The 15,045-nt window shown below is 38.9% G+C and overlaps 1 protein-coding gene across 5 annotated transcripts in view; it reads left to right on the forward strand.

Moving 5' to 3' along the window:
- Positions 1 to 15,045, forward strand: part of WDR44 (WD repeat domain 44) — a 103,453-nt gene that overhangs the window by 35,003 nt on the left and 53,405 nt on the right. For 4 of the 5 annotated variants that reach the window (XM_055267353.2, XM_055267356.2, XM_055267354.2 and 1 more), the window contains exons 3-6: positions 6,424 to 6,498; positions 12,016 to 12,649; positions 13,424 to 13,554; positions 14,615 to 14,710. In XM_055267353.2, the coding sequence (XP_055123328.1) occupies positions 6,424 to 6,498; positions 12,016 to 12,649; positions 13,424 to 13,554; positions 14,615 to 14,710 (936 nt within the window). The remainder of the gene's footprint in view (positions 1 to 6,423; positions 6,499 to 12,015; positions 12,650 to 13,423; positions 13,555 to 14,614; positions 14,711 to 15,045) is intronic. The other variant, XM_055267357.1, reaches the window with a different exon arrangement.

The raw sequence follows: 15,045 nt of genomic DNA on the forward strand, positions 1-15,045 counted from the left end.
GAGGAAATAGAACTTTCGCTGAGCTTTGAAAATTGGGAGAGGTTTGCATAGGTAGATAGAGAAAAATTGGGAAAGCATTGTAGTTAGGAAATAGTAGGGACTAATTAATATGCAAAAGCACGGGATTTGCTAGGAGCATTGAAAAACTAATGTGACCAGTGTAAAAGTTTCAGTGGTAGAGTATTGGAAAAGTAAATTGAGGCCAGATTGTGACGAGCCTTGAATGTCAGGTTACCTGATTTTATCATAATACTATGTATACCTGCATTGAAACATCACATTGTACCCTGTAAATATGTATCATATTATGTGTCAATTAAAAATTAAATTATAATTTAGAAAAGAGATGGGGTGCAGTGGCTCACGCTTGTAATCCCAGCACTTTGGGAGGCTGAGACGGGCAGATCACCTGAGGTCAGGAGTTAGAGACCAGCCTGGCCAACATGGTGAAACTCCATCTTTACTAAAAATACAAAAATTAGCCAGATGTGGTGGCATACGCCTGTAATCCCAGCTACTTGGAAGGCTGAGGCAGGAGAATCACTTGAACCTGAGAGGCTGAGGTTTCAGTGAGTCAAGATTGTGCCACTGTACTCCACCCTGGGCGATAGAGTGAGACTCTGTCTCAAGTTAAAAAAAAAAAAATTTAGAAAAGAACTCTGATCTTTAAAATTTTGAAGCAGGATATTTTTGGGTTTCTTTTCCTTGCTTTTCTTTTCTTTTCTTTTTTTCTTTCTTCTTCTTTTTTTTTTTTTTTTTTGATGGAGTCTCTGTCACCCAGGCTGGAGTGCAGTGATGCAATCTTGGCTCACTGCAACCTCCGCCTCCTGGGTTCAAGCAATTCTCCTGCCTCAGCCTCCCAAGTAGCTGGGATTATAGGCACCCACCACCACACCCAGCTAATTTTTGTATTTTTAGTAGAGATGGGGTTTCACCATGTTGGCCACACTGGTCTCAAATGACCTCAAGTGATCTGCCCACCTCGACATCCCAAAGTGCTGGGATTACAGGCGTGAGCCACTGGGCCCAACCAGGATATTTTTGTTTTCTGAAGGTCTCACTCTGTTACCCAGGCTAGAATGCAATGGTACAATCACAGCTTGCTATAACCTCGAACTCCTGGTCTCAAGGACTCCCCCGACCTGAGACTCCCAAGTAGCTAGGACTACAGACTCAAACCCCACACCCAGCTATTTTATTTTATTTTTATTTTTTAGAGATAGGTTGTCCAGACTGGTCTGAAACTCCTAGCCTCAAGCCATCCTCCTCCCTTGGCCTCCCAGAGCATTGGGATTACATGAATGAGTCACTGTGCCAGGCTTAAAGTGGGACATTTAAAAAGGCAACTTTTATATGTCTTACAGCTATGCTGCCCAAGGTTTGTTTGTTTGTTTGTTTTTTTTTGCTCGGAAATTAAGAAAACTGGTGGAAGGGTGGAAGAAAGTTTGGAGGAAAAAGACTTAGGTGCAAAGAAAGCTGTCAAGAGGCAGTTAAAATGTCGAGACATGAAACTTCAGCAAAGGCAACAGCATTGAAAGGAATGGATGTATGGATATGACTGTGATTTAAGAGTTGTTTGCTTTTTAAAACAATTTTCTCAGCAAAAAAAAGAGTGGAAGTCACATTTCTAAGTTTTTCTCTTTTTTTAAAATTTCACTTTAGTAGCTTCCCTTCCCTTACTACTAAAAATTACAAGTTACCTGAATTTTTCTATAATTAATGTTTTTAGCTTAATGTTCTTTGGTAGGTAATAATGAAGATTTCTGTGAGTGTAGATCACTTTCATACAAATACTTTGTTGGGTGTGCTTATTAAAATTAAAAAGCTGAAATCTTATAACCAAATACTGCAGGGGGGTTATAGACAGCTCTGTAATATCCAACACAGATGGAGGTAACTGTGATATGAATTGCTAAAAATTGAATAAGCTACCATACCTTTTAAGGAAGCAAATTTTTGATACCGTGATAGATAGGAGTTAGAGAAATTGCCTAATAGTAGGGAAGCTGGGATTTAGTAAGTACTGCATTTTAATAATGGGTCAGCACATCACCAGAAGTAGGTAATGGACTGTCTCAAGTATAGCTAAGTTGGCATTGGTTGTCTGTGGACACATGCTTGGCTTCCATTCCTTTGTCCCAAAAGCCTGATCAAGGTGTTAGAAGGACCTGGACCTTATACATCACTGAGAGAGAATCATAATTGACTATATATCCTAAGTCTGATTTTATTAAGAAGTCTGCTCTGGAGATCAGGCCCTCTGGTAGGTGCCATATCACTCCTTTAAACTTGTGACTTAAAACAGCAGAGTACCTTAGGAGTTACTATCTTTTAAAAGTTCAGACTCCAAGAGAGTTTTGTTAAAGCCAAATAAAATGGAAGTCTAATCACTGCTTGCCTGTTTTGGCTAGTGTAGGAATGTTAATCTTTTATAAGTAAATAATTGAAACAAATTAGGCCGAGTACAGTGACACATAGGCCGAGTGCAGTGACTTACGCCTGTAACCCCAACACTTTGGGATGCTAAGGTGGGAGGATAGCTGCATTCCAGCCTGGGCAACTGCAAGACCCTGCTTCTAAAAATCAGTTAATCAAATTGAGGTCCAAAGATTATTAACGTGTAATTTTATGTAGCTTAATTTAGGGAAAATATCCACAGAATTATGCTGTACAATGCTTCTGATTTTCCTATTGATAAACAGTTATTAGAAAATAATTGGATAAAAATAATTAATAGGACAGTTGAAGGTGTTTCTCTAATATGCATCAACTTATTTTATTTATTTATTTGTCTTTTTTCCTGCAGACCCTGTTCTGCTGAGAGCATCAACTATTCTTAATGGTGATCAGCTTCTTTTTTTTGAGACAGAGTCTCGCTCTGTCCCGGGCTGGACCAAGTATTCTCTTAATGGTGATCAGCTTCCAAGTATTCTCTCTCCACCTTGTCAAGGTTATCTTACCAATTGGTCTTGGTTAGATTTTTATTTCTTTTTTTCCTTTTTTTTTTTTTTTTTTTTGAGACAGGGTCTCGCTTTCTTCCCCAGGCTGGAATGCAGTGGCATTATCATAGCTCACTGCAGCCTTAGGCTCCTAGGCTCAAGTAGTCCTCCCACAACAACCTCCAGAGTAGCTGGGACTGCAGGCACATACTACCATGCTTGGCTAATTATTATTTTTTTTAGAGGTGAGGTCTCACTATGTTGCCCAGGCTGGTCTCAAACTCCAGGTCTCAGTCCATGCCTGGCCTTCTTTCGTATAAAACCAGGATCCAATTAAAGCCTATGTATTAACTGAAGAAAAAACAGAGCATGCATCATTCAACATTCATTCAGCAAATGATTATTTAGTGCTGGACACTGTTTTAGGTACTGAACAAACTGTAGATAGAACAAACAAGGTCCATCTCTCATGGAGCTTACATTCTAGTGGGACAGGGAAGAGACAAAAAATAAGCAAGTAAATAAGGTCATTTTGAACAATAAGTGCAATGAAGGAAAACAGGATAATGTTTTCCCAGCACCATTTATTGAGTCGGGAAGCCTTTCCCCATTCTTTGTTTTCTTCAGGTTTGTCGAAGATCAGATAGTTATAGGTGTGTGGTCTTATTTCTGTATTCTCTATTCTGTTCTATTGGTCTGTGTGTCTGTTTTTGTACCAGTACCATGCTGTTTGGTAACTGTAGCACTGTAGCATAGTTTGAAGTCCGGTAGAATGATGCCTCCAGCTTTATTCTTTTTGCTTAGGATTTGCCTTGGCTATTCAGGCTCTTTTTTGGTTCCCTGTGAATTTTAAAATAAAATTTTCTAGTTCTGTGAAGAATCTCAATGGTAGTTTAATAGTAATGGCATTAAGTCTATAAATTGCCTTAGGCAGTGTGGCCATTTTAACGATATTGATTCTTCCTATCCATGAGCATGGAATGTTTTTCCATTTGTTTGTGTCATCTCTGGTTTCTTTGAGCAGTGGTTTGTAGTTCTCCTTTCACCTGCCTAGTTAGCTGTATTCCTAGGTATTTTCTTTTTGTGGCAATTGCGAATGGTGGGAGTTTATTCCTGATTTGGCTCTCTACTTGACTATTACTGTATAATAATGCTAGTGATTTTTGCACATTTATTTTGTATCCTGAGACTTTGTTGAAGTTGTTTATCAGCTTAAGAATCTTTTGGGCTGAGACTATGGGTTATCTAGATATAAGATCATGTTGTCTGCAAACAGGGATAGTTTGACATCCTCTCCTCAATCCCATTACTAGGTATATACCCAAAGGAATATAAATCATTCTGTTATAAAGACACATGCACACAAATGTTCATTGCAGCACTATTCACAATAGCAAAGACATGGAATCAACCTAAATGCCCTTCAGTGATAGACTGGATAAAGAAAATGTGGTACATGTACACCGTGGAATACTATGCAGCCATAAAAAAGAACGAGATCATGTCCTTTGCAGGGACATGGATGGAGCTGGAGGCCATTATCCTTAGCAAATTAACGCAGGAACAGAAAACCAAATACTGCATGTTCTCACTTATAAGTGGGAGCTAAATGATGTGAACACATGAACCCATAGAGGGGAACAACACATGTTGGGGCCTATCAGAGGGTGAAGGGTGGGAGGAGGGAGAGGAGCAGGAAAAATGACTAATGTGTACTAGGCTTAATACCTGGGTGACGAAATAATCTGTACAACAAAACTGCATGACACAAGTTTACCTGTGTAACGAATCTGCCCATGTACCCCTGAACTTAAAGTTAAAAAGAAAAATAGGATAATGTGATAGAAAGTTAAGGAGTCAGGTAAGGCTATTTTGAGATGGTCAGGGAAGTATTTTCTGATAAAATAGCACTTGAGCTGTGACCCTAATGGCAAGGAACCATCCTATTGGCCAGAATGTAATTGTGGGGGAGTGGTATGAGAGGGAGATGAGGAGTGTAGAAGATATAAAAAATGTAGGCAGAGGCTATGTCATGTTTAGGCCTTCATGGGCCTTGGTACTGTTTGGATTTTATCTAATACTTAAGAGTCCATGAAACAATTTTTTTTCTAGAAGAATCTGTGTAAGATTGGTAGTATTCCCCAAATTCTGGGGGAGGAGTTCAGTGCTTGAAGATATTGCAAGTCCTACAGAAATTTCACTGGCACGTTAAATCTTTAACATTTTAATAATCTCTGGAATAATTTCATTATTGAGCCTATTGTGATCATATCCTGATACTTGTATAAGTGCCACCTAAATAATTAATGTGCCTTGAGTCCCTTCTCTGTCTAAAATGGTTATAATGACCTTCCCCTAACAAACTCTGTGATGTGCACAAAGAATTATGATTTTTTTTCTCAGTATCAAGAGTAGCATTCAAATTGTTGTACTTCTATAAATAGACAAGACTGAGAAGAGTATTGTATTGAGATTTGCAAATATATGATTGTCTTATTTTACCCTAATTTTTTCCAGCAGAAATGCAGTATCCATTTCTAACCTCCCAAATATATATATATATGTACGTATGTGTATATAAATGTATACGTAGATATATATGTATTTTTGGTGGGTTTAATTTTTTTCATCTTTTTTCATACTTTTTTTAGGGGCTTCATTTAACTTCTGGTTAAGTCTTGATTTCTTTTATCTAAAGCATGTAGAATTTTAAGAAAACTATTCCCTGAATGTGGTTTTCTGTGATATATACTTTTGTATTTGTGCATATTTATGGAGCAATGCTTTGGGAAAAATAACAATTTTGATTCAACCCCTTGCTTAAATTCTTAATCCTTTTTAGCTATAAAAGTACTTAGAAGTTCTTATCATCCATTACAGTTTTTTAATGTTAAAAAGTTGAGCAAGTTTTCACATTTAAAGGTAAATATCCTATTGCAGAATAGTAGAATATTGCTGATGGGTAACTTTCTTATGCAAATTACATTGTCCCATTTGGCATAAAGTTTCTGAGCATCTATCAGTATTCAGAAATCTAAGCCCTTTAGGCCAGGCACAGTGGCTCACACCTATAATCCCAGCACTTTGGGAGGCTGAGGCGGGTAGATCACTTGAGGTCAGGAGTTCAAGACCAGCCTGGCCAACAAGGTGAAACTCTATCTCTACTAAAATTACAAAAATTAGCCAGATGTGGTGGCACACACCTATAATCCCAGCTACTCGGGAGGCTGAGGCAGGAGAATCAGTTGAACCCGGGAAGCGGAGGTTGCAGTGAGCCAAGATTGTGCCACTGCACTCCAGCCTGGGTGACAGCGTAAAACTCTGTCTCAAAAAAAAAAAAAAAAAAAAAAAAAAGAAGAAATCTAAGCCCTTTAAGGGCCTTTGATTTATTAATGCTACATTTTCTCATTTGTACCCCTTTAAAGCATATTTTTAAAGAAAAGATGTCATCATTTGGTCTCTATTTCTTTTCTTTTTCAAACAGGAAACAGAGAACACTGCAAACAAAGTTGGAAATGAGTCCCCTGTACAAGAATTGAAACAAGATGTGTCTAAAAAGGTTGGAAAGATACAATGTCAATATTAGTTTATAGCAGACATCATATTTATATGGTATATTTCAAACAGTTTTTATATTCTTTTAGTATAGCGCTCTGTACATGGCTGATGTTCAGCAAATGTTTCATGAATCTGTCACATTTGTGGTTGAAGACATTTCAGTCTTTTTAGAAGTCCTTTTCATATTCTAATTGGTAATTTATCCTTGAGACAATATTTTGTAAAATGCTTTTATTTTTTATTCTTGTATTTTTATCAGAATAAGCCCTAACTATTCTTGAGGTTACTACCAGGAGTTATGGGTATTGAAAAGCTCAGTGCAGCAACATTCTGATGTCTTTAGGAATCAGAAGTTATAAGAAGTCCTTACTCTGATAGTACCTTTGATACCTTTTAAAAAATTGATGCTATGAAGCTTCAAAGGTTGGTTTACTAGAAGAGACTGACCACAAGATCAGTATTTTGAAAATGGGCAGTTCACAGTATCAGGATAAAACTCAAGGAGAAAGATAGGATGGTGTGTTTTTATTCGTTTATACAAGTTTTAAGTGTTTTCTATGCCCCAGGCAATGTTCTAGCCAGTGGATTTCCAGAGGCTAACAAAATGACACATTCTCCACCCCAGAGTTTCTCCAGTACTGACACTCGACATTTTGGGCTAATAGAGGGTAGGGGAAGGCCTGTTGTGTGCATTGTAAGATGTTTCAGCAGTATCCCTAGCTTCTACTTACTAAATGCCAATAGCATCCCCAACTCCCAATTATGACAACCAAATATATCTCCAGATGTCTGGGAAGGGATGTGGAACAAAAGAACCCCTAATGGAAAACCACTGTTTTATCCTTATGGAATTTAGAAATTTAATGGACTACGTTTTTTTGTTTGTTTGTTTGTTTATTTGTTTGTTTTGAGGCAGGGTCTCACTGTGTCGCCCAGGCTAGAGTGCAGTGGCACAATCATGGCTCACTGTAGCCTCCACCTCCTGGGCTCAAGTGATCCTCCCACCTGAGCCTCCTGAGTAGCTGAGACTACAGGTGTATGCCACCACGCCTGGATAGTTTTTGTATATTTTGTAGAGACAAGGTTTTGCCATGTTTCCCAGGCTGGTCTTGAAATTCTGAGCTCAGGCAATCCACCCACCTCAGCCTCCCAAAGTGCTGATTATAGGTGTGCAACACTGTACCCAGCCAGACCATGTATTTCAATATTGATCATACTTTTTCCTTTAAAGGAAAAATGTTCCCTTTTGGGACAAATGGTGGATTGCATAGCAGTGTACATAACAGGAATTGAACCATTTTTTTTAAATAAGAAATTGCCTATAATTCTATACTGTAACACACAGGTGTCTTGATTTTTCAGCATTTCCTTCTGGTTCTCACCCGTTAGCATACATTTTTCTGCCTAATTGTAGTGTAGGTAGAATTTTATATTCTTTTACTCTTACCATTTTTAGATTTTCCTCATACTTCTATATGATTTCTGTACTCAGATGCATCAGTTTCCATCAAGTAAATGGATTACAATGTATCTAGCCATTTTTATTGTTGAAACTTAAAATATTCCTGTTTTTTCCACTATAACTTTTCTTATCTTTTTAAAGAATGTTTTTCTTAGGATAGATTACAAATGTATAACTGTCTGTAGTTAGTGGGGAAAAAAGATGATTTTAAGGAGAATTTAGAAGTTTAAACAGTAGTGAGAAAACACTGTGGAGCAGAATGAGGTTTAAGATTCTAAATAATCACTTTTTAAGTTCTAGCCTTTTCAGTTGAATTAAGTATGAATCACTAATGATAAAGGCTATGGGGATATACCCTGGACAAGGGCATACTCTGCTCTCGAGTAACTTACATTTTAGTAGAAGAAATTGGATAAACACAAAACTAAATGCAGTAAGTATTCAAATAAACTTAGAAACTATTGTAAGAACACAAAGGGAAGGAGACTTCTTGCTTGGGGGTAGGAATGAAGATGATTTCATGGAGGAGATAGCATCTGAGCTGATTCTTAATGAATGCATAAGATTTGGACAGGCTAGGCCGGGCACGGTGGCTCACGCCTATAATCCCAGCACTTTGGGAGGCCGAGGCGGGCGGATCACCTGAGGTGGGGAGTTCGAGACCAGCCTGACCAACATGGGGAAACGCCATCTCTACTAAAAATACAAAAATTAGCTGGGCGTGGTGGTGCATCCCTGTAGTCCCAGCTACCTGGGAGGCTGAGGCAAGAGAATCGCTTGAACCTGGAGGCGGAGGTTGCAGTGAGCCGAGATTGCGCCACTGCACTCCAGCCTGGCAACAGAGCTAGACTCCATCTCAAAAAAAAAAAAAAAAGATTTGGACAGGCTAAGATGGGAGAGGAAAGGCATTACTGAAGGCATGGAGGTGGGGAATGTGCATAACATTTGAGGATGAGCCTAGAGAGCAAAGCTAGGGCTGGATTATAGGAATGCATTATGTCATACTAAACTGTCTGCTTTTTGTTTATTTTTTTTTTTTTGAGACTTGAGTCTCGCTCTGTTGCCCAGGCTAGAGTGCAGTGGTGTGATCTCAGCTCACTGCAACCTCCACCTCCTGGGTTGAAGCAATTTTTCTGCCTCAGCCTCTCAAGTAGGTGGGATTACACCAACACACCACCATGCCAGGCTAATTTTTTTTTTTTTTTTTTTTTTTTGAGACGGAGTCTTGCTCTGTCACCCAGGCTGGAGTGCAGTGGCGCGATCTCGGCTCACTGCAAGCTCCGCCTCCCGGGTTCACGCCATTCTCCTGCCTCAGCCTCTCCGAGTAGCTGGGACTACAGGCGCCCGCCACCACGCCCGGCTAATTTTTTGTATTTTTGGTAGAGACAGGGTTTCACCGTGGTCTCGATCTCCTGACCTCGTGATCCGCCCGCCTCGGCCTCCCAAAGTGCTGGGATTACAAGCGTGAGCCACCGTGCCCGGCCTAATTTTTTATATTTATTTATGTATTTATTTATTTTGTATTTTTAGTAGAGATGGGGTTTCACCATGTTGGCCAGGCTGGTTTTGAACTCCTGACCTCAGGTGATCCGTCCACCTCAGCCTCCCAAAGTGCTGAGATTACAAGCATAAGTCACTGCGTCCGGTCACAGTGAGCTTTTTGCAGCAAACAATGCTTTAGCATAATCATCTCTATGTATGTCTTGGTTCTCATTGTTCCCTTAGTCTTTCCCTTTTCACTATTTCCTAAAATCCAGAAAAAAATGACAGGGCTAGGCACCATAAGAAGGTGTCATGAGGCATATCAAGAGGCAGAAAACATGGACCTTTCTCTCCAGGTACTAATTATCTGGTGTAGAGAAAATAAATAGAGCTAGCCTATATACAGCTCTGTATTTGTATTATAGTTCATACTATACTGAACAGTAAGAATAATAATAGAAGTGCAGAGGAGGGAGAGATTATTCTCAGATAAGGGATTGGGGAATACGCGTTTTCAACCTCATTTTAACCCCTCTTGTGGCACAGACATTTCCATTATGTGTAGTGATTATTTCAAACCTTTATACTCACCTCACGGTCACTGTACCCACTCACATCCCCCTCACTTTCAGCCGATAACCTTGTTTCCTACTCCACGTAAATATTAGAGGCTAAAAAGCCTGAATCCATTCCTTTGTATCATCTTTCACTTCCTTTACCTACATATTTATTGTTATTTCTTACCTTTTTTTCATGTCATCCATCACTGAAGATTTAGTATTCTTGTTTTCTGTCCATAGTAGTGTGGTATAATACAAAGATCACTGGATTTTTAAGAAAGACCTGGATTTCAGTTTTGGCTTTGTAGCTTACTAATTGTGGGACTGGCAAAATTCTTAAAGCCTTTACCTCAGAGTCCTGCTTTTCTAGGAGGGAGATAATCCAGCTACCTAACCCAAAGGCCTGTATGACAGTTAAATGAGAATGTGTATACTAGATCTAATACACAGTAGGCCTTCTTTCCTTTCTTTTCCAGAACATTGCTCTGTTATCTTCTTTTCCAGTAGTTCCTTCCCTTCAGGTTATAAAAGTGCTGGGTCACTTTATCGAAGTCTTTTTGCATTTATAGCTGAGCTTTTGAAAACTCAGACCGTGCTAATGTCTCTGTATCTTCACCTCTTATTCATTCTCAAATCCATTGTAATATGATTTCTGTTATCATTGAGGTTCTCAGTACTCAGTAACCACCTAATTGACAAATTGGTTGGACTCTGGTTCTGGTGAAAGCAAGGTAATTTCTAAGGTTAACAATTTGAAGATTGAGAAAAACTAACATATAGAGCATGCTAAGAAATCAGGGATGAATATTACTGAGCAGCAGTAATGTTCAGTTCAAATTAGCATGAAATTGTAGTAAACCAGATTAGGATGGTTCTGTGATGCATTCTGTTAACTTTCTGAAGACAGGGAATTGAGAAAGCAGAAGTTGTTCATGGTTGGACGTGGTGGCAGGATAAGTGATCTGGGAGATTTAATGTTAGTAATGACAAGACCGGGGAGAAAATATATTCTAAATGTTGGTAGAAGATAATAGAAAGCCTGTTTATATTTTAAGCTACATATAAGAAAGAAAGGGGGCCAGGCGCAGTGGCTCATGCCTGTAATCCCAGCACTTTGGGAGGCCAAGGCAGGTGGATCACATGAGGTCAGGAGTTAAAGACCAGCCTGGCCAACGTGGTGAAACCTCGTCCCTACTAAAAATACAAAAATTAGCCCGGCGTGGGGCACACACCTGTAATCTCAGCTTCTAGGGAGGCTGAGGCAGGAGAACTGCTTGAACCTGGGAGGTGGAGGTTGCAGTGAGCCGAGATCGTGCCACTGCACTCCAGCCTGGGTGACAGAGTGAGACTCCATTTCAAAAAAGAAAAAGAAAGAAAGGAAGGGAAAAGACAAGGTAGACTGGGTATTTGAACGCTTTTCATGGTCCTGCCATCAGTCCAAATAGTGGAGTTCAGGTGTAGTCTGTTTAAGAATGTTAATCTCCCTCCATCTGCTGGTTTTTGGGTCATAAGCTTGAGTTCAGAGCTAAACAACTTGAATTCTTCTCCTGGGGATTTGGATTATCATGGTTTAGTTAAGTAGGCTCAAACCATTAGGCTGGTATTACAACAAGTTTGGCATAAATATGTAAATGAATCAGGATATTGAGTCTTAATGTAAGTTTAGGATTGAACTTGATTTGACAGGGTTATTTGATCTTTTGTACCTAAGTATTAACACAAATTCCCTATTATGAAGGTTAAGAGTATAGATGCTGGAATCAAACTCCCTGGGTTTATATCTGCTTCATCACTTACTAGCTTTGTGACCTTGGAAAAATCATTTGATTAGTTCCCTCATTTGTAAAATGGTGACAGTAGGGGTAGAATCTCATAAGGTTGTTGTAAAGATTAAAATACGTAAAGTGTTAAGAACATTGCCTGGCACATACTAAGTACTATGTAAATGATTAGCTGTTATTATGTTCTTATAAATAGCTTCATTTTTAAAAACTACGTTTAACCCTTTCATCAGATTATTGAAAGTATTATTGAGGAGAGTCAGAAAGTACTACAGCTTGAAGATGACTCTTTGGATTCCAAAGGAAAAGAACTCTCTGATCAAGCTACTGCCAGTCCTATTGTGGCTAGAACAGATCTGAGCAATATACCCGGACTGTTAGCCGTAGATCAAGTACTACAGGAAGAATCCCAAAAGGCAGAGAGTCAGAATACATTTGAAGAGACTGAATTAGAATTAAAATGCTTTCCTTCTGATGAAACCTGTGAGAAACCAGTAGATGAAACTACAAAGTTAACTCAAACAAGTTCAACTGAGCAGCTTAATGTGCTTGAAACAGAAACAGAAGTATTGAACAAGGAAGCAGTGGAAGTCAAAGGAAGTGATGTTCTAGAGCCTGTGTCCTCAGATTCCTTATCTACTAAAGATTTTGCCGCTGTGGAAGAAGTGGCCCCTGCCAAACCCCCAAGACACCTTACTACGGAGCCTGATATAGTGGCTAGTACAAAGAAGCCTGTTCCAGCACGCCCACCTCCTCCGACTAATTTCCCACCTCCTAGACCCCCACCTCCATCTCGACCTGCTCCACCGCCAAGAAAAAGGAAAAGCGAGTTGGAATTTGAGACTCTGAAAACTCCTGATCTAGATGGCAAGTATTAATTGAGAAATCACTCTGTTGGTTGGGCACAGTGGCTCACCCCTGTAATCCCAGCACTTTGGGAGGCCGAGGCGGGTGGATCGCTTGAGCTCAGTTCAAGACCAGCCTGGGCAACATGGCAAAACCCCGTCTGAACAACAACAACAAAAAAATACAAAAATTAGCTGGCCATGGTGGCACGCGCCTGTAGTCCCAGCTACTTGGGAGGCTGAGGCAGGAGAATTGCTTGGGCCTGGGAGGCAGAGACTGCAGTGAGCCAAAGTCGCGCCATTGCACTCCAGCCTGGGTGATCAGAGTAAAATCTTGTCTCAAAAAAAAAAAAAAAGAAGTAACTCTTTGTGGTGAAATTTTGGAGTTGAAACTGTTTACCTTTCTGCTTTTATTTCACTTTATAAAAAAACTCACTGGCAACCAAGTTATTAAAATTATTTCTTTAGTAATAGACAAAATGTAAAAATGTTTACATTGGTGAAAATTACTTTACTATAATTGAACACTTCAGCAGACTTCAAACTTTCAAATCTGTTGCCATCTGAGAGAGAGTGGCATGGTGAAAAAAACTTGGGATTTGGTGACCAAAAGTCTGAATTCAAGTCCTACATCTTTTTTTTGTATGAGCTGTATAGTCTTGAGGAAATTAAATAACTTGTTTGAACCATGATTTCCCTGTATAGGAAATGAGAGTAATCAAGCCACTTTCCTCACAGGGTTGTTACAAGAATCAAACAAAAAGGGTTGTTATTGTTATTATTATTATCATTGCAGTTCCCAAAGAGAATATTACGTCTGATTCTCTCCTAACTGCAAGCATGGCTTCAGAAAGTACGGTCAAGGATTCTCAGCCTTCTCTTGATTTGGCAAGTGCTACCAGTGGAGATAAAATAGTTACTGCCCAGGTTGGTGAATTAGTGTTCTGTTTCATATAGACTTTATCAGCTTCCTGCAACTGACTGGTTTGTTGATGATTATTCTATATTCTCCAGGCCAAATATTTCTTTGTCCTCCAAACCTGACCCCCTTACTTCTCTTGATCAGCTCTGCTACACACTAACTGGGTGAGCCTAGCAAGCTGTTTAGCATCTGGATCTCAGATGCCCCATCAATAAAATGGTGGAAAAATCCTTCCTTGAGGGTTTGAAATGAGCTAAAATATGCCAAGTATCTAGCAGGTAATAGGTATTCAAAAAACGACAGATGCTACTATTTGTAATATTGTTGGTACTAATAAACACCAACTATAGTCTGTGTTTGTCCTGTATTGGTCAGAATTGAAGACTTTTTTTTATAATTTCCTTTTCCTAATCATAGAAAAACTTTATATGCTAGGAAGTGGGCTACACAAAAGACTTGATAACATTAATTTTACCACAGCCAGATTCTGGGACTCAGAGCTACTTACATGGTAGCTGTGGTGGGGCAGGCTACCAGACTAGAACATAGGACACTATAGTCTTGTTATAGCCTTAGAGCAGGGGTCAGTAGTGGCCTGCTTTGGGAGGATCCCCAAGCTAAGAATGTTCTTTACATTTTTAAAGGTTGTTTAAAATAAGAAGAAGAATATGTAACAGAGACTATATATGAACAAAAATGCCTTAAATATTTACTGTATGGCTCTTTATAGAGAGAAGTTTTCTGACCCCTACCTTTGAGGTAGCCACATACAGTCCAGATTAATAGCAGTCTTAGTAGAGAAATGCTTTTTGGCCAGGTTCAAATAGAACATTTATTTGTTTTCAAGAACACTAAGACATTATTTCATGAGCAGCAATAGTTTTGGTTCCTAATGTTTTTCAGCATGCTGGGAAAAATGAAGGACTGAAATGTAATGTTCCATTTAGATTTTCAGCAGACTCCATTATCTGAATTATAAAATTCTTTAGAATTATGTGTGGTAATAATTGAAAATTTATAGAAATTGAGTCAGTCTAATTTCTGTTTATAAAATTATATTTCCAGGAAAATGGAAAAACACCTGATGGGCAGACTGTAGCAGGTGAAGTGATGGGCCCTCAGAGACCTAGATCCAACTCTGGGAGAGAGCTTACTGATGAGGTAGAAATAGATTTTTTTGTTCTTGTTCTTAAAACATAAAGTACAAAAAACATAATGGGAAGATGAAAACGTTCTGGAGATGGATGGTAATGATGGTTGCATAACAATGTGAATGTACTTAATGACCCAGAACTATACACTTAAAAATGGTTAAAATGGTAAATTTTATGTTATGTGTAGGTTACCCCAATTTATTTTTTTTAAGTTTATTGCTGTTACGCAAAAAAAAAAAAAAAACAAGAAAAAATGAAAATTGAAGATTGTCTTTGTTTTGTTGATATGCTTGATATTGCATCTCTGACTTAAACTTGCCCTTTCACTCTATTGCATAGTGG

The sequence above is a fragment of the Symphalangus syndactylus genome, chromosome X (assembly GCF_028878055.3).
Source record: "Symphalangus syndactylus isolate Jambi chromosome X, NHGRI_mSymSyn1-v2.1_pri, whole genome shotgun sequence".
Classification (NCBI taxonomy): Eukaryota; Metazoa; Chordata; class Mammalia; order Primates; family Hylobatidae; genus Symphalangus; species Symphalangus syndactylus.